Source organism: Ixodes scapularis, unplaced genomic scaffold (assembly GCF_016920785.2).
Source record: "Ixodes scapularis isolate PalLabHiFi unplaced genomic scaffold, ASM1692078v2 PGA_scaffold9__187_contigs__length_104089568, whole genome shotgun sequence".
NCBI classification, from domain to species: Eukaryota; Metazoa; Arthropoda; class Arachnida; order Ixodida; family Ixodidae; genus Ixodes; species Ixodes scapularis.
This window is the reverse complement of record NW_024609884.1, coordinates 64,941,946-64,963,579: the sequence shown is the minus strand read 5'-3', so window position 1 is coordinate 64,963,579 and position 21,634 is coordinate 64,941,946. Positions and strand designations below refer to the sequence as shown.

Sequence of the window (21,634 nt, the reverse complement as noted above, 5' to 3'; positions counted from 1 at the left end):
GGGATCATGAAGGCAATTTGGAAGTTTTATTTTAACGATATAAATGGGCGTCAGTCAGGTGCACGTCTCAGACACTGTTGGCCAAGTTCTAGCCCAAACAGACGTTTGGGTGCCGCATCAATCAATTAAACAGGCGTGGTAATAATCGCGCCCGGAAAGATGCCTGAGATTATCCGAGACGGCGGCAGAAGCGTGAACTAGTGCACTGCGTGAAGTCGACGCATGACGACAACGGGCCCCTCGTCAAGCGATTGGTCCAAATGAATGACGCGCTCTTCGCGTTGCGGCGGCGTCGGTGAGTCCGGCGGAGAGTCGAGGGAGTCGCCCGCTCTGAGGCGGCGACCGAGGTGTCGTTGGCAAGTCTGGGGAGCCCTCGTAAAGCGCCAATACAGAGTTCGCGTCCTGAGAAGCGTCTCCCGTTCTGTCGGGGTGAGGTCGCCGAACGGGAGCCGAAACTCGTCCGGGAGCGCGGCGTTGTCGCCCATTTTTCCAGTTCACTGACCGCCGTGCACCCTTGCCAACCGCGGGACCGCGCGAGGCGTCAACTAAATCCTACCGAAAACCAACAGTGCTCCTTGACGTCAAATTCGAATGTTTGTTTCGGTTTAGTCGTATAGGCCATCACAAGATGCTTTAAAACAGGTCTTTTCTTAGTCTGTTGTAGGCAAACACGCAAATGTGCAAACGGGCCTTTACGCTCGAGTCTGACTAAAAAACGTTGCGCGTAGTTCAATACAATATAAAGCATATGCAACCCATAGAAGACATATAGAACGCATACCTCGTCATAGATAATTATTATTCGGCCTAAATATTCGTAAGAAGCAAGATTAACCAAGTGGCTCAAACCTGGTTCACACTGTTATAACCGACTACAACCGAATCCAACAAAAATGGGGTTTTAAGCCGCTGACGACCGCAGTCCTGCTGCACGGAACGGTCGTAAGCCGTCATATGAGGCTTTAAAACCGGTTTTGTCGGACCCGGTCGTAGTCGGTTGCAACAGTGCGAACCAGCCTTCAACTGGAATCGAACCACGGACCGGCCGAACCGCAGCCCAACGCCACGAGGATTAGGTCAAAGAGATCGCAAGCAGCTAGACTCACGGGAGCCTGCGGTAGACTCAGAGGGCAGACTTAGGGGTAATCCGTTACAAGTAACGAATTACTTGTAATCTGTTACTTTGTTAAGTAATTTTGAAATTGCCACGTTACTTCTTTGCGGCAGTAATTTGTAATATAATTTCGTCAGGGGAGAGTGAGGAGTAATGGCACGGTGGGAGGAGTGAGGCAGTCAACATATTTCTTCAGTGAATAGTTTCAAGAAGTTGATGAGCTGCTAGATTGATGACGTTGTATCGATACCTTCAACTGTAATGACTATACCTGCATGGCGTGGTGTACACGATTTGAGTTAGTGGTTGCCACTTCGGCAGTCAAAAGTAAGTAGCACACATTCGTTTTGTTCTATTCTTGAACCAAACGGTTTGGCTGACCGCTGTTGTAAATTAGCATTGAAAAGATGTGTTAATCGGTTGCTTTTAACCACCGCTATTTTAGGCTTAACATCTCACCTGTTGCCACAATTGGCAACTTACCGTGTGCAAAGCAGTTTGGGAGGAATGGGACAGCGTTTTAGTACGCCCTTTAGAAAGATTGGTGCTCTGACTGGTAAATCGACACTAAGATTAACCTGTAATAATAGTCAATAATTTAATTTTAGTTTTTATTGGATTTAGGCAGCCAATTATTTGTTTTGTGCAAACTGTTACCGCACTCTTAATCCCCGGTCCAAAACCTCAGAAACTCGGAGGACAAAACACGACTGCGATCGGACTTCATGTCTGATGAAGACTCGTCTGCCTATAATATTCACTTGTACAATTTTTAGCGCAACCTTGCATGTGTCTCATTCCTCCCTGGAGGAGGGTGGAATTGGACACATTTTTGATCTTGCAATTTCTAATTTTCTTTACATTTTTAGAAGAGGTAGGAGAAAGTACTGTTCAGTTGATGTGAAGGGTCTTCCACGCTACATTTAGGATCATTAAACATGTTTCTATTTGCCCATTAAACTTCAGAAGAAAAGTTATATAGTGAATACTGCCCCACTCCTCCGCACTCCGTCCTAGAAATATTTGCAACAAATTACATTAACTACTCGTTACTTTAATATATATATATATATATATATATATATATATATATATATATATATATATATATATGAACACAATACAGAAACTGGAGCAATATGAGCAGGCAATTCAGCAGCGTAAAGATAGCAAGTTTAACAAAATAGAAAACATCGGGAAGAGAACAACCGAAAAGAAAACACGCTTTTTGTGTGACCGGTCAGTAGAACGACTACAAAAACGTGCAAGGCCTACACAAATATGCGAAAAGCAAAGATCAAGAAGACAGCACCGAGTTAGCTGTGCCTCTTTCCATCGCCGTCTATCGTGTTTTCTTCTCCTGAGCAGGAGAAAGCTCTTCGTGTTTATTTGTTTTTTACTTTTACACCGCTTTAAAGGCCCGTTTCAAAAGATGACTTTCGTAGATCGGTTCCTTACCTCCGAATCTCGCAGCTGAGGTAGACGCTGCTACTGGGCATGCGCACCGCTAGCTTTGTCTGCAGAATTCCAGGGATCATTTGCGTTCGCCTTAAGCTAGTGGTATGGTGGGTATGTTTGCAGCTGTGGCTGCCTTGTCAGCTTACAGGGGAACGGAGTGCACCTACATTCTTTCTCTTAAACGCAATATTTTACTTTTTTACTAGGATTACCTTGATTCGGCCGTATGAGAAATGGAAAGTAGCGTTGCAGAACATTTTTGAAAACATCATAATAGTTTCCATTGCTTTCTTGATAAGCGTACAGGAAAAGTAACGTGAAAGTAATTTGTAACGTAACGAGTAGAGTTATCCCTTACGTTTCAGCGGAAGTAATTTGTAAGGCCTTGTAATTTGTAATTACATTTGAGGCCTTGTAATTTGTAATTGTAATTAATTACATTTTTGAAGTAACGGGCACAAATCTGCTCACGGGAGCCTGCGGTACCTTATAGGAGATCGTCGGCGCGCGCAGCTGACGGTCTCACGACGTTATGGCGGGGATCATATCTAGGATTCCGTGTATTCGAAGTTTATTTCCCATTAAATTGGAGGATGTTTTTCGGAGGTTAAATTTTTCTAAAAAATTCGGAGTTTATCAGAGTTTATTTTTGTTCTATTCCCAATTCTCCAAAAGTCGAAGCAAAAATTTGCAGCATTATCAATTTTTTTTTTCAAAAATAAAAATAAAAAAATTCGACAGGGACACTTAAGATTTCTTACGTGCAGGAATGCAAAGACATTCCTACACGCAGCGCATTCCTACCAGCAGCGCGCCACGTCTTCCTTTTGCAGGCGGCGCTCCGGCGGTGGCATCCAGCTAACGCACTGCGCAGGCGCAGCGCTCCCGCCGGCTCCACGGCTTCCGTGACGATGCCTCTGCGTTGCTGTGCTTTTCTTTGTGTCATATTTCCGAGGCGCGTTCGCTTTGACCTTGAGCGGCCGGCCGGCTTCCGTGACGATGCATCTGATGTGACGCGTCACAGCCAATGGGAATTTAAATACCGTTTCGCTCAGCCAACGGGCATTTAGGTGCCGTTTTTGGCTGCTACAGCAACGGCTACAGACGCCGCCGGCCTCGCTCCATGGGACAGTTAATGCTTTCGCATTAAAATAAATATTCTCCGGATGTAAACGTACGCTAAATTCAAGAAAACGTCCTTTTGTCAATTAATATTTTTTCAGCTGAATTTGGCGTTGGAGGGAGCCATTGTCACTGGCAATACTAATCTGTCCCAAGAGAAAAGTTGCAAACAAGTGTTGCTTTGGTATATGTCGGTACCTTAAAATAAACTCCTGGAGGCAGTCGCTGGGAAGCTCGTTCAGCCCATCCTATCCATTAGCCTACCCCGCCCTGCGGCTGCTCGTGGTGGAGTGGTAAAGGGTTTAATATAGAAGCTTCAACTGCCCACCCATTCTTCCCCATTCTATGAAATCTATATGATTCATAGCTTTCAATGTTACAAAAACACGTCTCCTCCTTCCTCTTAGAAGCGCAAGTGGTATGGCCGAAATTGGAAATCAGAACAGGGGCCTTTTTCACGACCTGAAAGTAAAATGACCTGTTGTTCTGAATGAACCTTGACGAGACAAGCGTTGAGATCCCTTTTGTGAATGTTACCAAGATTTGAAAATTAAACTGGGCTTACATTTTCTCACTGGTCAGACTTAAAATTCCGTCTCTTTTTCCCTTTTCTTCTGGCATTGGTAGTGTACATAGAAATTCGGAGTTTATCGGATAAATCCGAACTGACAAAAATTTTATCAGCGGGTGTTTTTCGCAAAACACAGGATCAAATGCACCGAAGAATAGAGCATCGGAGGTATGACGTCACGACTTCGCAAAGTTGTCCATAGATGGCGCTGCGGGCGCGATGAAACTCTTCCCCTCGAGATTACTTCAGTTACCGCAAGGTAACTGAAGTAATCTCGAGGGTAAGGTAACTTTTAAGGTAACTTGCAAGGCAAGTTACCTTAAAATTCAAGAGCACTAAGAGCTCAAGGCGCTATGCGCACGCTCGGAAGAAGCAGAACCTATGGAAACTCCGCAATAAAACATATACCGGGTGTTTCTCGGAACGCCGGTCAGCTCACTCTTCCGAAAAGTACGCATCGTAGAGAAAATGTTTGATTTCATATTGGTTTCTACCGAAGGCCTATTTAGGAAAGTTAATAACATTCGGAATAATTAGGCAATTAAATGCCCAGGGAGTTTGTGCCGGTGGCACGTAGCTTCTATGACGCCACTCTGTCACGTGAGATCATGACCCCCGTGACATTATGACATTAAGGGACTCCACGACTCACGTGATGTCGCGTGACGTACAGTGTCAAGAGACATTATATCGTCACGTGACGCCATGATGTCATGTGACACCATGACCTCACGTGACAACATGGCGTCACGTAACATCTTGACGTCACGTGACGCGAAGTGGCCCTATAAACGGTTTGCATTTAGAACGCCTTTGGAAAATGCCAGACAGCCAATTTTTATTTTTGTCCTAATGACGTTTTGATTAGTAAATTTAAATGTACAGTGTACTCAACTGTTAAACATAACGCGGTAGCGGTGGCCGGAGAGACTGCATGCGCCATCTACCGGCTCACTCTGGAAGCTTATGCCGCTGTTGTTTTCTGGAGTTACACTCCCAGCTCCGAAACAATCACCGATGCCGTGACTCGGCTATAAAAAAAAATATCGCTTTTTGATTGTTTTTGTTGTTGTTTAAAGAAGGTGGCCTTTATTAGAGAAACTGCAAGATCACCGAGATATGGTAGCCCGACATGGTAAATGCGTAGATGTGTCTAAACAGACTGGAAAAACAACAAAACAAACAAGTAAAAATTTAAAGCGCGGGTGACAAAGAAAGGAACGAGGAGGTCGTGCGATAATTGTATCGGGGACTGGCGACAATCCCAAGAAGAGCCGGCTTATTCTCTGCCGCTTCATTGATTTAATCGCTAGACAGCTCTGCTATCAGTTTCGGCCACTGCTCCCGCGTTATGTTCAACAATTGAGCAGACTGTACGCTTTCAAGTAAAAACTTTCTGGGTACCATCTCAAACCGCTTAATTGGTGCACTTTACACAAACATAAGGCACTTCCAGCGTTTTACGAAGTTGATTGATTGATTGATTCAGGTGAAACGAAGTTTATCCGCCTCGCCTTCCTTGTAAGAGCAATGAAAGTGTGGCGGGAGCCGGCAATATGAAACGCTGTGCTGTTCGAGTGACATCGCAATACACTTTGATTCTTGGCTTCACCTCCATCATGAGAAGAACGCGTAGCAGCACAGGTTAGTTGCGCGCTTTGATCACGTGGAAGCGGAACCGCTGCCCCGGACATTCCACTTACTCTACTCCTGAATAAATTGAAACTTGTCGCGATAATTTTGATAATAGAGAGTTTTAGTAGATCGTGTTTTCGGGTCACGCTGCTTGTAGAGGGAGCTCGCGGTGCCGCTCCGATGCGTGCTCTGAAGCGCGCGCCCGTAGCAGTAGCGGCTCTTTGAAAACGATCTACTAAAACTCTCTAACCGCTCATTCACACTGGAAGCGGATCCGCGTTCGCAAAGCGGTTGCGAACGCGGTTGTATAAAGATCCAGTACAATTGCACGTGTACTCGATGACATCGAATGCGCGTGCAATAGTACTGGATCTTTATACAACCGCGTTCGCAACCACCTTGCGAACGCGGATCCGCTTCCAGTGTGAATGAGCGGTAATACCGGAGAGCATAGTGTGTCGCGTGTGCAACCCATTCGAAACCCCCCAAAAGCCCCCGTAGCCAAGTGTAACAGATCACAAGGCACCCATAACGCACGCACGACACATTCTCTTCTTCCCGGATTTATGAGAATAATCAACGCCAGTATAATTTATGTACAACAGCTCCAGTGAAGGTGGGATGAAAAAAAATTGATTTATAATTGCAATACATTTTGGAAACGTCGCATTTCTGTTGCGTATTTATTGAGAACTACCTGGGGCAAAATAGCGAGAAAGTAGTTTGAAACTTAAAGAGTAAAATAGATAATTACTTTTAACGCACACAAAATAAGTAGCGGTAATCCATTAGATTTAAGGCTGAGTAATACCCTAGCACACAACAAAGTTAGTTAGGATGGGGAGCTGATTTGCCGATCACTTAAGTGCCATTCGGTAGAAGGGAGATCGACTTTGCTGTGTGACAGGCATATAAGTTGTAATATCAGTCAAGTAGATTTCCAAAGTAACAGGTCCAAGTTTGGTTCCGTCACACGGATCATATTTTTAGCAGTCTACAACTAAAAGGCTTGTAGGCTTGATGCGGAAAAGGGGAGGACGAGAGCTTCCCACTAACAAAGAGTATCGATGGTACTTTTTGTATCAAAACCATAGGTCACGGTTATTACAGAGTGGGACAGCGATAGCACGAGTAATACAGGCGTAGTTTACAATAGTAAACTGTTTTATACGAAAATTATCGATACGCTTTTTCAGGTGAAAACAATAAAAAATCGAAAGAAAAAACAATATCACCAAGTTTTCTCAAGGTGTCAGTTAGCACTTGAACGCTAATGCATAATACCCATTTCTGCCACATCAATGACGACCATATCCGAATAGTTTTGTTATCGATGAGCTTGCGTCCAATTGTAATGCGCGTGCTGAGCGCACACTTCATATTCGAGGTGAAGCCCCCCTATTTAATTAATCTCCAATAACTTTAGCCATAACCATCACTGCTCCTCTTGAACTTGTGCATGGGTACGCTGTACACTGCGCGACAGAGTTCGCACGCGCACCACATAATCGGCACTGTTTCGCTGCCGATGCTTTCGAGGAGCATCCATTTTTATCGTCGAGGTTCATGCCTAGGATCAGCACATTCCGTGTCACTACGATAGTTTTGATGGCAACATTTTAGTTGCGAGAGGAAAACAGAAGAAAACTGCTAATCACTGGTTCCCTCTAAACGTTGTCATGCTCCGTACATTTAATTTCTTTTCGTGTTTATCAAAAAAAGAAAAAAAAAAAAAGAAGGGAGTACATCTGTTTTTTTTGTTTTTTTTTTTTCTATTTTACGGATATAAAAACAAAGTATTTTGAGGTTGCAGCTGCAACAGGCGAATCTACACCCCAAGAATAATTAGAGCGATATCTATGTAACCCATGTATGAGCTCTCTTTTGCAGGAAGCTTTACATATGCTTCGGCCGATCCTCTGGTGTCCCGTTTAAGGATTGCTCCCCTTCAATTGAAATGCAGTTCGACTTTGACGTCCAGTGCTTTCGACTGGCTGCAACAGCGGAAGTAGACTGTCTCCCTTACCCCCTCCTTTGTTTTTCGATCAACTCTTCCTTATTTTTTTTTCCTTGTAGGGAGTTACTGGACACGTAAGAGACGACTGGTTACTGTCTCCCGTCGACTCCCGTTTGGTTTTTGCTCTGGCAAGCTCTCGGTGGCCGGGCAGAGATAGGCGGAGCACTCACAGACGTAGACGAACCTTCCTGGCGCGCCTTTGCAAAACTGCTTGGACTTGTAGGACAGCGTGACTTCCACGACGCCCGGGATGTGCCGAGGAGGGGTCTGCACCCGGATCGCATGCGACGTGATCAGCTGCGCCAGAAAAAGAGAGAGACGCGGAGTGTCTACAAACACGTACCACATCATGTATTTGCCACACTGAATTCCCTTTTCTCTGAAGCCGCGGTCATATATCTGCTAAGACAGCATACAAAGGACAGAGTGCAGACACTGCTTCCTTTTCTGATGGTCGCATCGGTCATAACTGTCTGCAGTCATGTTCCAAGCATGTATGAAGCAAGCATGCTCGGAACATGGGTGAGGCGTGTCCGCCGATAATATCTGTCATCATGTCTGCGAAGAGCAAAGATGACTGAGTCGCGTCCGCAGACATAATTCTGTCATCATGACTTCAGCGAACACCCTGTGTCTTCTATAATGTCTGAGCGGTGTGACGGCGGCTTAAGGGTTCATAGCTTACGAAAGAGAGGGTATAGTGCTCGTCCTAATAATCGAACTGTCAGAAGGCTATCTATAAAAGAGATAGTAGAATCGTACCGGAACGAATCCTAAATCGATGAGTAATAGGGATAATATCTCGGATTCTGGGTGATTATTCTCATTTTTTTAATAAAAATAAAATGTTTCACGCGGCACCAAATGTATTCGTAATTTTTTTCAGCATCTTTTTTATTAGTGTTTGTTCCTGTGTAGGTGCAAGCCGTCAACTGGTGTTGTCTCGCTAGTTTTTCTTCGTTTTTTTTCTTAATCTTTTGCCGTGGCAATAGTTTGCACGTATCCGCATGAACCGTGTCTTGAACCAAAACACATGCCAAAGACGGTTTTAAAACCGCTTTTTTTTTCATTCTTAATTACTTTTAATCGCCCATATTTTCTACAGCATACGGATTATTTTTTGTTTAAAAATACAGCATGCAAAACATTTTCTAAAACCGCCGACATTGCGGCCGAAACTTTATTTGAGAATAACAGAGAGAGGTTGTATGCGTGCCGCTCTATCGGATACGAATGCGTCGCATTTCACAGGTCTGTGTACTTTGTCTCTTGCAATCGATAAGAATGTCACTAGTACAATTAACTTACTGACTGTTCGATCGATTTCGGAGACAAACAGCAACATGTTTCTATAAAGACATTTTGTTTTTTCCGATTCACGCGCCACTTGTTTTAATGATAAAATATTTCGTTATACACGTGACTCTCATACATTTTGTCGGTGCAAATTGCTTATACCATAGCTAGTATAATATTTTTGCGGAAAGGCATAAATCCTTACGTTTATAGGTGCGTTCAATGCATTCCGATTTAAGTATGTCCTATGGCCCACTTATAGCACATCATATATATTGAGCGCAATAAAAGCGCTTGTTGCGGAACGACTTTTTTACATTGCAAAATGTGCTGGAGCCGTTTCTTGTGCAAGGTTAACATGAGTTCCTTAAAGCAGAGCCACCGTCACATATAGCTCAAGTATTTATCTAGTTCCATAAATTTTTACTTTCAACGCACAAACCAATATTTTCGCCCCACTTTCTTCTATCTTGCGTAAAAACAAACATAAGGCGGACTAGACTTTTCTCGCAAACGGGAAACAAATTTCCCTGAATGCAAAGCCTTCGCTTCGCGGGCCTCCGGGCGGGGCAGCACTGTCAGCTGGAGATCACGGGCGCGATCACGTCACGGCTGGACGAACACGGAAGAAAAAACACTGGGCACGTACCGTAATCCCCTACATTCGGCGACGTATTCCGCCGCTCAATCGCTTTACACGGCGTGCGTTGAATTGCCAACGTGAGAGCTGTCGATGGCCTCGCCGACGTTATCAAGCTCACGCGGTTTCGCTTGGCCCTCTAAACAGGCGCCGCTGTTGCTCAGAATGTCGGAATCGTCTAATGTTTGTCACTGGAAACAAAAGGGCTGGAGAAAATTATAGAGTGTTTCAATGTTCGCTTGTGTCACTCTTCGTGCTAGTATGTGATTGCGACAACAAACGGTATATATATATATATATATATATATCTATATATATATATATATATATATATATATATATATATATATATATATATATATATATATATATATATATATATTATAAAAATAGAACGAATAGTTGGATTTAAACTGGCGACGAGGTGCTGACAAAAGCTAAGAACTCGGATGTCGCTTTTTTATGTCGTCCAGGAGAAACGCAGAAAGAAATAAGCGTCGTGGTCTAAAATGACCCGATGTCGCCGCTCTACCAATAATTGACTCCAATGCGTTGTGGAAGAACGAATAAAGACCGGAAGTCTACATGGGCACCGATACTGTGGTGCCCTCGTGCTATCAACTCACGCCGAACATGGTAAGCTGGTCACGTGACATAGATGTAGGGTATGCACTATACTCCATTCAACCTTAAAGGGCTACGGAAGCGAAATGTTTTTACTTGTGTCTTCGTTTAGATCTGGCCTGTTTTGCCGGCAGCCCAGGAACAGTAGTCTAGACTAGTGTTTCGGGGCTGCCGGCGGACAAGTCAAGAAAACTAAATTTAAAACGAATGAACGGACTTCAAAATTGCGTCTGGTGGCGGTCTGTGAGACTCCGTTGGAATGCCGCCACGTCATGAGTTCCTAACAAGCAGCACCAGTTCGCGGCAGTACGGCTCGCTTGTGGAGTTACTTAGCCCTGAATGTGACTTGGCGGAGAACGCTAACGAGTTTGCTATACCCCGTTTCTCCTTAGTAGACAACGCTTTCAAAGCTACTGGCACGAGCGCATGGCTTCATATATATGGTTACCTTTGCTCAAGAACGCGTGTAAATGAACTGCGAGATCAAACGCGACCCTCGCGCCAGCAGCTTTGACAGCGTTGTACACAAAGTATGAAACAGTGTATATGTTGTATACGGAGTATTCACTGGGCGCCATATTTGTGGGTGCTGTCTAGAGCGCATGCTCAGAACGAGCCCCCATTAATAGGCTGCTAAGACCGGCCATTTCGACGGTGTGGAATGCACGTTGCAAAATAACCCTGGAAGCTAGCCATCAGCACGCGTTCAGCAGTCGCGCACACAGCTACGGCCGCCAGTGAATACTTCCTATATGTTAAAGCTTCCATAGTGCTTCCGTAATGTGCATTCCACACCACCAAGATCGCCGTGTTTCGCATACGATAGGTATACGATCTTTATCTGATGATGTGGGGATCTCTGCCAGGCCAACTAGTAGAGTAGATGCACGAGCATTTTTTAGAGTGCAAGAACTATAATTTCAACTTGCATGTACTATAACTTTTTAGCGTTCCAAGAAGACATGGGAAGTTCGTTAGTGTTTAATAGTCTATTTCTATTTGCTTTCTTTTTAAAACTAGAATGGTATCAAAATCGCACATAAGGCGTTAGGCTATAGTGTTTGTTCGTAGCGTTTCTTTACATTTGTGACCTAGAGAATGTTTACCTGTTTTGTTAATGGGCACAAAAATAAAAGGATGACGATGTTGACATGGTGTGTTGATGGAGACGTCGATGTAGTAAAGGATGCTAAGTGCACACTTTGAGACGTAAAAGCAGCCCTGGTATATAATGTACACACAAAACATATTATATGTTTTTGTACTAAAGAAGGAGCTTTTCTAAAAATAAACGGCTTTTTTTCTTTTTTAGTAGCATTGCAGTGCCCTAGTTATGCATCTGGTAAAAGACCAACGACGTGAGAAGATAAAGCCGTGTAACTTCTTCCCGAGTCGTTTGACTCCAGGGCAATGTTGAGCGCATGTACTTGCGTATGTTCAAGTCTACTTAATATCTTCTGGAAAGAACAAGACCTCAGCGTTCGTCAGCAGCAGTACGACGAACGTGGTCATAACGTCCAATGTACGGCAGAGAAGGGGGACACCGGTGCCGGCACACTCACCTCGCTCCAGACAAGCATGGTGCCGAAGACCACCTGAAGACCGTCGAAGAAGTTGTCCCCGACGATGATGACCGTAGAGCCACCCGTGGTCCAGCCTTCGCTGGGGCTGATGGCTTTGATGCACGGCGTTGCCGCGAACGGCACTGCACGACACATGGAAGGCGACGCATTCACGTCCTCGTCCACCGGGTCCGTCTGTAAAACGACTCTCCCGGCGCTCACCGCTGCCCGCCGACGCGACCGGGAAGCTCGGGAGCGCCCGAGAGCCCCCTCAAAACCCCTGATTAGGGCCAAAGCGACCAATCCGCGCTGCTTTTCAACCTGTTGTGCGCGCCGCCAACAAGAGCCCTAATAGGATTTTCGTTCGAGATTAGGGCGCCTTCGGGGTCCGGGCAATTACGCGGCTTCAGCGGGCGCGGGATTTGGCGGGCCGCCGATGTCGCCGCCTGCGATTAGGCGCCCCCGTCGCGGGCCCAGGGCTCGGAGCCGCCGCAAGCACACACGACGCGATGTCCGGCCAGAGCGCCGCGCGGCGCCCGAGGTGACGCGACGACAGCGGCCAGCTTGCAGTCGGCATCGATTTCTGGGCCTGCCCCTTGGGACGCTCCTGCGGGGAGTGCGGCCACGCAGACACACGCGGACGCCGTTGACGCGGTGCCGGAGCGTCGTCCGAGACTGCGCGCGGCGTGGTCAGGCGGCGGCGGCACGGGCGAGCCCATGCCGCTTCCGTGCGAACTCCGGTCTTCTGAAAGAGCCATGGCAGAGCTCCAGGCCTGTCCGTACAACCGTGCGAGACACAGCTATCCTCCGTTCGCCTTCAGCGCGAGCTCGCTGGCGTTTGCAGTGCTTTGGTTGCGCGTGCCTGCGCGTTCACACTTGTGTTACCGAGGGCAGAAAGCTCGCGCTGAAGGCGGAGCTTCTTCTCTCAGCTTGAAGGCGAACGGTACCGGAAAGCATGCGAGCGGAGCCCAGTGCGGACAGTTAATTCGATATCCGTATCCGACACACATCCGTCAACTTTATATTCATGTGGCGCTTTGTTTGTTAATAAACTCTCATCCAACCAGCAATTTTTTTTTTTAATTTTAGGTTTGAACAACATTTTGCTTCAGTATGGCTGTACAAACGAAGCATTCGCCTTTTACGTAATTGTATCGAAACCAGTGTTTAGCCTTGAGACAATATGTTTTGCAGGAAGAAAGTTATACGAGACAAGAAGGACGTACATGGCCAACTTTCTAAGAGCATTCCGGGGAATAAAAAGTAAAAAGAATTAAAAAAATCAAAATTCTTGTTGATCTGCATTGTATGATACCCACGCAATTAAATTTCCTTGGGAACATTAGGACCTTTTGTCAAAAAAAGCAAGAATTGTCAATTTTGTGATTGTGGCCCATATAATTCAATGCAAAAAAAAAAAAAAATTGTAGAACCGTGGAATAAAAACCATACGCGTCCAAAAGTTTAATTACGGCTTACTGATAATTTATGACTGTTATCTAACGCACGGGAGACAAGAGTTGGCGCAACGAATGCCGCCAACGATCGAGCACACGGCGCCGAGGTAAGGTGCCTGGAGCGCGTCTCCGAATGGTGTGTTTAGCGTCCTATCCCGCCCATACATCAAAAGTGGTCCCATAGTTGCAACAAATGACGTCTCAGAAGCCGGAGTGCCATGCTGCTGCATGTCGTGATACTGGCGGTTGGTCGTAGAAATGCTGGCGAAAAGCGCGAGCGAACGCGAGTGTCGCTGTCGTCACGGCGTCCCAACTTCCGGCTGCTTTAGCTTCCGTGGGCTGCCGCAATGGAGAGCGACCTGCAGCAGAACAGGCGTCTGCCACAAACACCACAGCTGTTGGGACGCCGCCAGGTTCGTGACCGGCGACAGCATGACACTTCTATGACGTCATCAGGCGGAAATCGAGGGACCACTTTTTTGGACCCGGTAAACATACCAGTCGGAGACGCGTTCCATCCAGGCACCGTAGCCGAGAGTCGGCGTCTTTAGCAGACGATCTTTTCGACTCAAAAGCGGCGCGCGTTCCGCAAGCGGCGGCGGTCGCAGAACCAAAAACAGGCTCGGTAACAACAAGGGACTGCAGAGCAGACAACATAGGTACCCCGAAAAAAGAACAGTCAAAATAACCCGACAAACCATTTTTTTAATCGATTATGTGTTTAATCGATCTGTTTTATTAGTAAGGATGATAAAATAATGCATTGGCAACTGACATGAAAAAAGCTCGCGCCGCTTTTGAGTCGAAGATTTCGTCTGCTGAAGACGCCGGCTCTAGGCTCCCTATGCTCGTTTGTTGGCGGCAGTTGGCGTCGCGACCGCTTGCGCCATCTCTTGTCTCCCGTGCGAAGCGGCGCCGTATTGTTTGAAGAACGGTGGCTTCGCTGCGTTTCCATAGGAGCTAAGCGTTTTTCTTTCTTTACTTTTTCCTCAGGTAAGTTCCCCCCCCCCCCCCCCCCACTCTTTGCAAATTTTACAAAAAAAAAAAGAAAAAGAAAACATTTGTGGACAACGCTGTACAAAGTCGTAGCGCGATAGGTTAAGAAACCGAATTTTGCGGTCGGTTTAAAGAGCCTGGCCGCTCCTTGAATCACCCAATAGAAAGACTTGCACGTAGAAAAATGGAGGATGGTCACGCAGTGAACAAATTATGGCTATCAAATGTTAGATTTCCCACTCCCACGTTGGCTAAATAGTCTGCATTGATAATATTAATTTTAACAGCTTAACTTTTAAGGACAAGCGCTTATATTTTTGTATGAAATTAATATTTTAATTTCACGTCTTGTATTTAGGTGAACCTCACTTTGTACGCATAAAAACCGTAGATGTGCGATGTTTCTACTGTATAAGTTGTCTCCTTATATTTTTCGCATGCTTGCTGTTGGCCAAAGTAAGGTGCCCGAGGACCAGTCAAGCTGCCTATTGCATCTTTTTTTTCTTTTTTGGCTCTCCATCATAACCATTGGAAATAAATAATGTTATTAAAGTTAATCGTCATCTAAAAGGGGCTACAGCCCCGGGAGAGAAGTAGAGGTAGGGGGAAGGAAGGCGGAAAGTTCAACTCAAGAAACTTTTCGGAATTACAACTTATTTTTCCTAAAAAATAATGAAACCAACAATACAGTTGTCCTGGAGCCGCGAGTGATGAGCGGCAGTTTTGAGCTCCGAAACTGCAGACTTGAGCATCGAAAAAGTTCAGTAAAGCTTACTTAAGGTGTGCTGGACGCATTTCAGTACATGCCTGCACCTTTCTATTGCATAAAATCTCCACGTGAAAACCAGCCATATATATACTCAGAACCTACAAGCATCATCAACACACTATTCCACTTCTATTTCTTCGACACTCACTTCTTTAAGACCATTTTCCCCAAATTTCCGACGCGGAGTGTCCTGCTAGCCGAATTCGCCTGGACTCTGGACTAAATACCCTTTTTGTAATTACTTTCTCTACGTCTACCTGCCTCGTGTATGTATCATTTAGCCTGATTCCGCAGTAAACCCTCCGCACGTGGTCCACTCTCCGCAGAATTTTCCTAGCATTCACCCGAATCAGTCAGGGGGATTACAGATACCTGCAGGTGCCCGCAAATAATCAACAGGTGTGCAGAGCTCTGCATTACAATGCTTGAAGATACTCTCGACCAAAATCATGCCGCCGAACCTCTATGAAACAGACGTACACGCCCGTACAAGCCATAATTTCTTGGAGAATATTTTCAGAGGTACTGGAGCTATTAAGTCTCGTAAATAACCAAAGACGATTAATGAAGAAATAAAACAAAAAGAAGAATGAAAAGACAATCGTGCGGCGGCCATTAATGTCGCTCCCTAAGACCAGCACGAGCCCAAGAGTTGTCTGATATTTGTGTTTCCTTCTAACGGTTAGTTGTCCACATTTGTTTTTGCCAGCCTACGTCCGTAGAAAACAACAATTCTTCTTCTTGAAGCAATCAGCAGCGAAAGTAATAGTGTTTTCGTTGCTTCTGCACATGCCTTCACTTCAAGACCACGTGTAATCGTGGCCAAACTGTAGATCTTTGGAGGGGTTTACAAGGCAGACCTCCCATATTAGAACACCGCAGCGTTCCATTTTCTACGTCACTCCTATGTCGCAAAAAGGAGCTACTCGTTCCCGTTCGTAAAAAAATAATTGAGGTCTCTACTTGATTACTGCTGAAAGTAACGATCTCCGAATAACTCGTACAAGTCTAGGCATCTGTGCCTCTTTGCGTGTGCCGAGGTCACAGGCTGTAGATGGCAGACCTTGACCAGCACGCCCCGGGTGCTCATCTGCCTATCAGCATGAAATAAGCGAGCCACAACTCACCTTCAGTCGGGTCCAGACGCTTGGCTCTCCGACCGTGCTTGGAGTTGTTGTGCACGAACATGTTGTCCGACACAGCCAGCAGGGGGCCTTCGACGTTCACCTGGCTCGAGATGACCACCTGTGCGGAGACGGCGAGCGCGCTGACAGCCGCGCTTTTCCAAAGCGGGGTCGTAGAGGCGCTCGGGAGAGGCTACCTGCCTGAAACCGGCGCATGTCTCGTGGGTTGCCGGCGTTCTTCAGGCAATTCTGGTTGCACTTGAGGAAAAACTTGAGGAAAAACCTGCCAAGAAAAGAATGAGACACCATACTCTCAGGCGATGACAACACTCTTGAAACACTGAGGAGCTATCTGGGCGTTTGCCGTAAAGCTTTTCTGCATAATATATCGCTTTATATACCGGCTGTTTTACCAACCAGAAAGATGTACTATCGGTAATAAGAAAGGGAACAGTTAATCTTTCTTCTTTCTAGTTTCACAGCTCCACAACCTTCGTTAAACCTGAACCTATCAAACAGCGGGTTTGGGATCTATACTGTCCGTTCTAGTCCTCGGCGGAAGCATAACATGTTCCAAAATTCGTAGGCACGTCAAAAAAAAAAAAAAAAGTTTTTTCTCTTTCATATTGTTGTCTGTAGTACAAAAAAAAAATAAAAAACAACCTGAAATAAAGAAATGAATTCCATCAGAATTACGTTATCGACAGCGGCGGACGTCAGGTAGGGAGCGTAAAGTAACTATTAGAAAATTACTTATATAAACTTTAAAAAATTTCAAATATTCGCCTTTGCTGGCCCACTCCAATAAGAAATGTGTTGCTCGTCTTAAAACTACAACATAGCAGATGTTAGCATTCCGACAACTATTATCTAGGCAAAAGCTTTCCAGAGTTCGTCCTACCGAAATTAAGGCAAACAAATTGCTGCCGAAATCACTGCGTAGATTAATCGTTGAAGTGGACCGACTTGTACTGCGTAAACCTTCCTTTCTTAATAAACTGATAAGACACGGCTGTGGGAACTCTAGGAGCATTTTTCGTCGACGTCCTTAAAGTCTTCTATCAAACTTAACACCAATAAACATACTTTTCTTATCAATCTGTCTACTTCCCCTCGGTCGGGCCTCCTGAGACCAGCCAACGACTTTTGTTGTGGCCTAATGCAATTAAAATGCTTCAGTCTTACTATATGAATCTAAACATAATAAGACGTTTGGTAACTGTATTTTCCGTGCAGGTTCCCATCTCATCTAAAAACATTCCACATAGTTTTCTGAGCTAATGTTGTGGGACCCGCTTGCTTCCCTCCACCGAGCAGGACGCGAGTACGTGACTGCGGGTCTCGCCCGACTTCTCGCCGGAGCGTTCCGTATCGCGTCAGGAAGAGGCAGTGTTGGAAGTAACGCGTTACTATAACCACGTCACTTGTAACGCGTCCCCTTTTGGAGTAACTCACTAGCATACTCATTAGGTGAATAAATGACTAACAAGTAAAGTATTTTTATTACTGTTTTATGGTATCGTCTATCAAATTCCGTTACGCGTTACTTTTTTGTTTAATATTGTTTTTGTTTTAGCTTAAGAACAAAACCATTCACATTCTGTAAACTTACGGCGAGCAAGTGTTCCAAAATGCGTCGCATCGGAATAGAAGCAGGAGTACGACAATCAGAAAGCGGTAAACAGACGCACGAGCTGCGCAAGGAACAGTCGAACTTGCGGGCCGTATTGTTTTTTTCTTCTCGGAATCATTTCTCAAACTTGATTAAGAAAAAAAATATTATACATATTTGATACCAATATTACAATAAACGCTATAAATTCACTCTAAAAGTTCAACTGTTGCTGACTTTCGTTTCCGCGGCTTATCGCTGTCAAATAACGCTGAAGTTGCAAGTAACGCAAAAGTAATGTTCGTCAGTTTTGTAAGTAACGGTAACAATGTTTCTTTACATCAAAGAGTTTTAGCAAACTCCAGGTACGACACTGGTACGATATCGGTAAAGTTCGGGTGCGGGGTCATCGCTACTGCTCATGCGCGACGCTACCGTATACGCGTACCGGCGTACCGGCGATCTGCTACCGGAACATACGAGGCTATGAAGCCTACACTAGTGGGGCGAATCATGCCCCTATTATAAATACGCGCTTTACAAACGCTAGAATTTGTTGATTTTCGCGTGCAGATTGAACTAAAAAGAAAGCAAAAGCAAAGGTTAGTACGAGGACTCGTTCGAAAGAAAATGATTGAGGCTTCCACGTGCAGCTTGGTTGGACAACTCCATCGTCGGTGGTTTTTTTTTTTTTATGATTATGGTAGAACACTTGTTGTTACCCCACCAGGACCTTCTATCGGGCATCTTACCGGCGCTACCGGCACCACCCGCCCGTACGATACGTTGAGGGCGAACCGCGATTCCGGAACACAACCGGTGCAGAAGGCTTCCGTAGTCTCGCGAGCTCGCGAGACTTATTCGTCAAGCTTCTTTAATTCCCCGGCCGTGCCCACCCCATCTACAGTAACGAAGGCCTCCGAACGCCCCACTCTTCCTCGATGGAACATCATCACAGCCGGACGGTGCCAACTTGGCAACTGGACCCGAGCCGGATGCCGAGCGTCCTTCGACGCATTCAATGGACACGAGGCCCAGCCGAGCACTGACGTAACACTCGTGTCCAGTCTGTGCCTCCGTTTGAACTCACTGTGATTACGTTAATATTCCAGCGCACAGGCTTTAATTATTCTAGGTGGTGTTGGCCGTGCACACAGCGGGTGCTCAACCACGACCATGTTTCGTGCCTATCTCAATCCGGGTTTGGTGCAGCCTCGCTGTGCCCGGAAGCTAGCAACGACCAATAAAGCTCCACACACGACATACTTACTGAGGGCTCCATGGCATCGTGTGTAGTTCATAGGTGATCATTGATTGGTTCGCGCTGATATCGTCGGTGCGTGTATTAGATTGATTTTATTTCTATATACTAAAGTGCAGGGTCCGTGGTCATAAATGGATGCCTTCGCAGTCGCAGTGCACGCAAATTCCCGAATTCCCCAACTTTTGCCCGTTCCCATCGAGCATGCGGAAATCCAATCGTCGCGATCCGGCGACGCTTTGAAAGCCAGTGCGGCTGGAGCGCTTCCGCTGCCCGGGGGCCCGTGAGCATTCGACTCCCTCAGCTGGGAAGTCCAGGTTTGGAACTCTGAACAGTCCTTCGGCTTAGGCGTTTGCAGGCCGAGCATCGCAGTGATTGACCCCCCACGTTCTGGCCAGAAAGTCCAACGTGAAGACATTTGTTTTAAAGAAAACAGAAAAACTAAGAAGTAAAAAACAAAACAAAAACAACATGGCTCACTAAGTAAAGGCAGATTCATTACCCAATACGATTTTCAAACGAAGAATTTGTGAGGTTGTATCAACAAAACCAATAAGAAGTCAGGTGTTTCTCGTGTTTTTTTTTTTTCGAGAGGCGATGCCTCGTGTCAGTCTACATTACATAGTTTGACACATTCATACGCGATATGAAGAGCGATCGATTTATCAAAATACAGCTCTCAACCGAGTAAACATAATTAAAACAATATTAGCAAGGAGGTCCGCTTAATATGGGAGACAAAACCTGTGACTCTGTAGCCGTTGAAAAGAAAGAGGACATATTTTGTATACATAAATGCGTGCCAGACTTAAGTAGATTGCATGCGATTAAGTTTGAGGCACTCTTGCTGAAGAACACTGCCAAAAGAGATTCCCGTTCTGGTGAACGCCAGAGCGTACCCATGGTAGAGGCGTCGGCACAATCCCGGCTATTGCTCCTCGCACTTTAATCCCTAGTCCGGCGGGCACTCATCTCAATTGCTTCGTGCCCACGCGCGCTCCCCGATCTGAAAACCCTGATCTCGAAAGCCACACGAGCGTCGACTACACATCACCCGTAACATCATAGACTGCGCGCTTCTCGCTTCGTAAGTCGTGGCGAAGGTCGTTGAGCATATGCTCTATCTTTATGAGGCCGACCGTTGTGTGGTTTGCACCACAAGAAATAGAGAAAAAGCTCCAAGAAAGTACCACTTTCATAGAGCTCGAATGACATGCTCTGTGTTACCAAAATTATTTATTTGATTTACACTCTCTAACAATGTTAACATGTTGTTGTTGATGGTTTTTTTATTGTTTAACTTGCGTTAGGTTTATTTTTATTCCTGCGACGACGATGGACGACATGGGGGTTACTAGACAAGTGGCGAAATTGATTAGCCAAATAACTAGAAGGTTTTTACTTACTTCTTTATTCAAAATTTCAGTTTGTAGAAGCACGATGTAGCTGGGAAATTGACGCTTAACCTCCTTATAGTCTGGCCGTAATGTAAAAGGTTTATTACATAATTTGTAGCGGGCGTCCCGGGGCAAGATATGTCATCCATGTAAACGGTTCAGAACAGAAACTAACTCGCCGAAGCTCGTCTGTGATGTCAATCCTTCCTCTCTGCTCTAATTGCATCGCACTGTTCACGTGACCTATAACGTGGACACATGAGTTGCGGAGCCGGCGCAGAGCAGAAGGTTCGAAGTCACTAGGGAGTTTTAGTAGACCGTGTATTCCCCTCCGCTAAGCCCCTCCGCTACCCGGAACTCTACAGCCAAGGCCACCGGCACGCAGGCGCAGTGGCGGTTTTTCTCGTTGCGGAGGGTTATCGGAGGGAGAAACACGGTCTACTAAAACTCCCTATTGACTCCTTTCGGTGGAGTACTTTCGGTTTGAGGCCATCTTACGACATTTCTCTTCCCCGTCATGGCTAAACTATGAGGAGGTCCAGCATCAATTTTGCAATTACACTATACCACAAAAATTTAAAATTTAGACACGTTAGGGAACACGTTTTAGTCAATTAGCTACGTATACACGAACTCATCTCTGTTACGTCACGGCACGGTGGTGGCGCGTCGGGCGCACTTCCGGTCTGGGGCTGTGGGCGAAAGTCCCCATGTGAGACGTCTATTCCTGCGTTCTTTTGAAAGGAATCAGACAGAAACTTGACTTCTCGTCAAAATGCCGCGACTATGGCTGTACCAAAAGAGTCGAGAAAGGTTTGAAGTCAGTTTTTATGTGCTCGGTTCGTCCGAGGACGTGAATATGTGCCGCGAAAAGAAAAAGCTAGACGCCGTCGGACCACGATTGCTAGGGCGGGAAGCACTTTGGGTTGAATTCACGGATACTTGTGGTCATCAGATTTTTTTGTTCTGTTCCAACATG

The 21,634-nt window shown here is 45.7% G+C and overlaps 1 protein-coding gene across 1 annotated transcript in view; it reads right to left on the bottom strand.

The window, feature by feature from the left end:
• The window catches only part of LOC8036695 (transcription factor collier), a 181,847-nt gene that overhangs the window by 16,577 nt on the left and 143,636 nt on the right, over nucleotides 1–21,634 (bottom strand). Inside the window, exons 8-11 of the mRNA XM_042287107.1 lie at nucleotides 16,587–16,668; nucleotides 16,389–16,506; nucleotides 12,040–12,182; nucleotides 8,088–8,214 (exon numbers count right to left, since the gene is read on the bottom strand). Of these exons, the coding sequence (XP_042143041.1) occupies nucleotides 8,088–8,214; nucleotides 12,040–12,182; nucleotides 16,389–16,506; nucleotides 16,587–16,668 (470 nt within the window). The remainder of the gene's footprint in view (nucleotides 1–8,087; nucleotides 8,215–12,039; nucleotides 12,183–16,388; nucleotides 16,507–16,586; nucleotides 16,669–21,634) is intronic.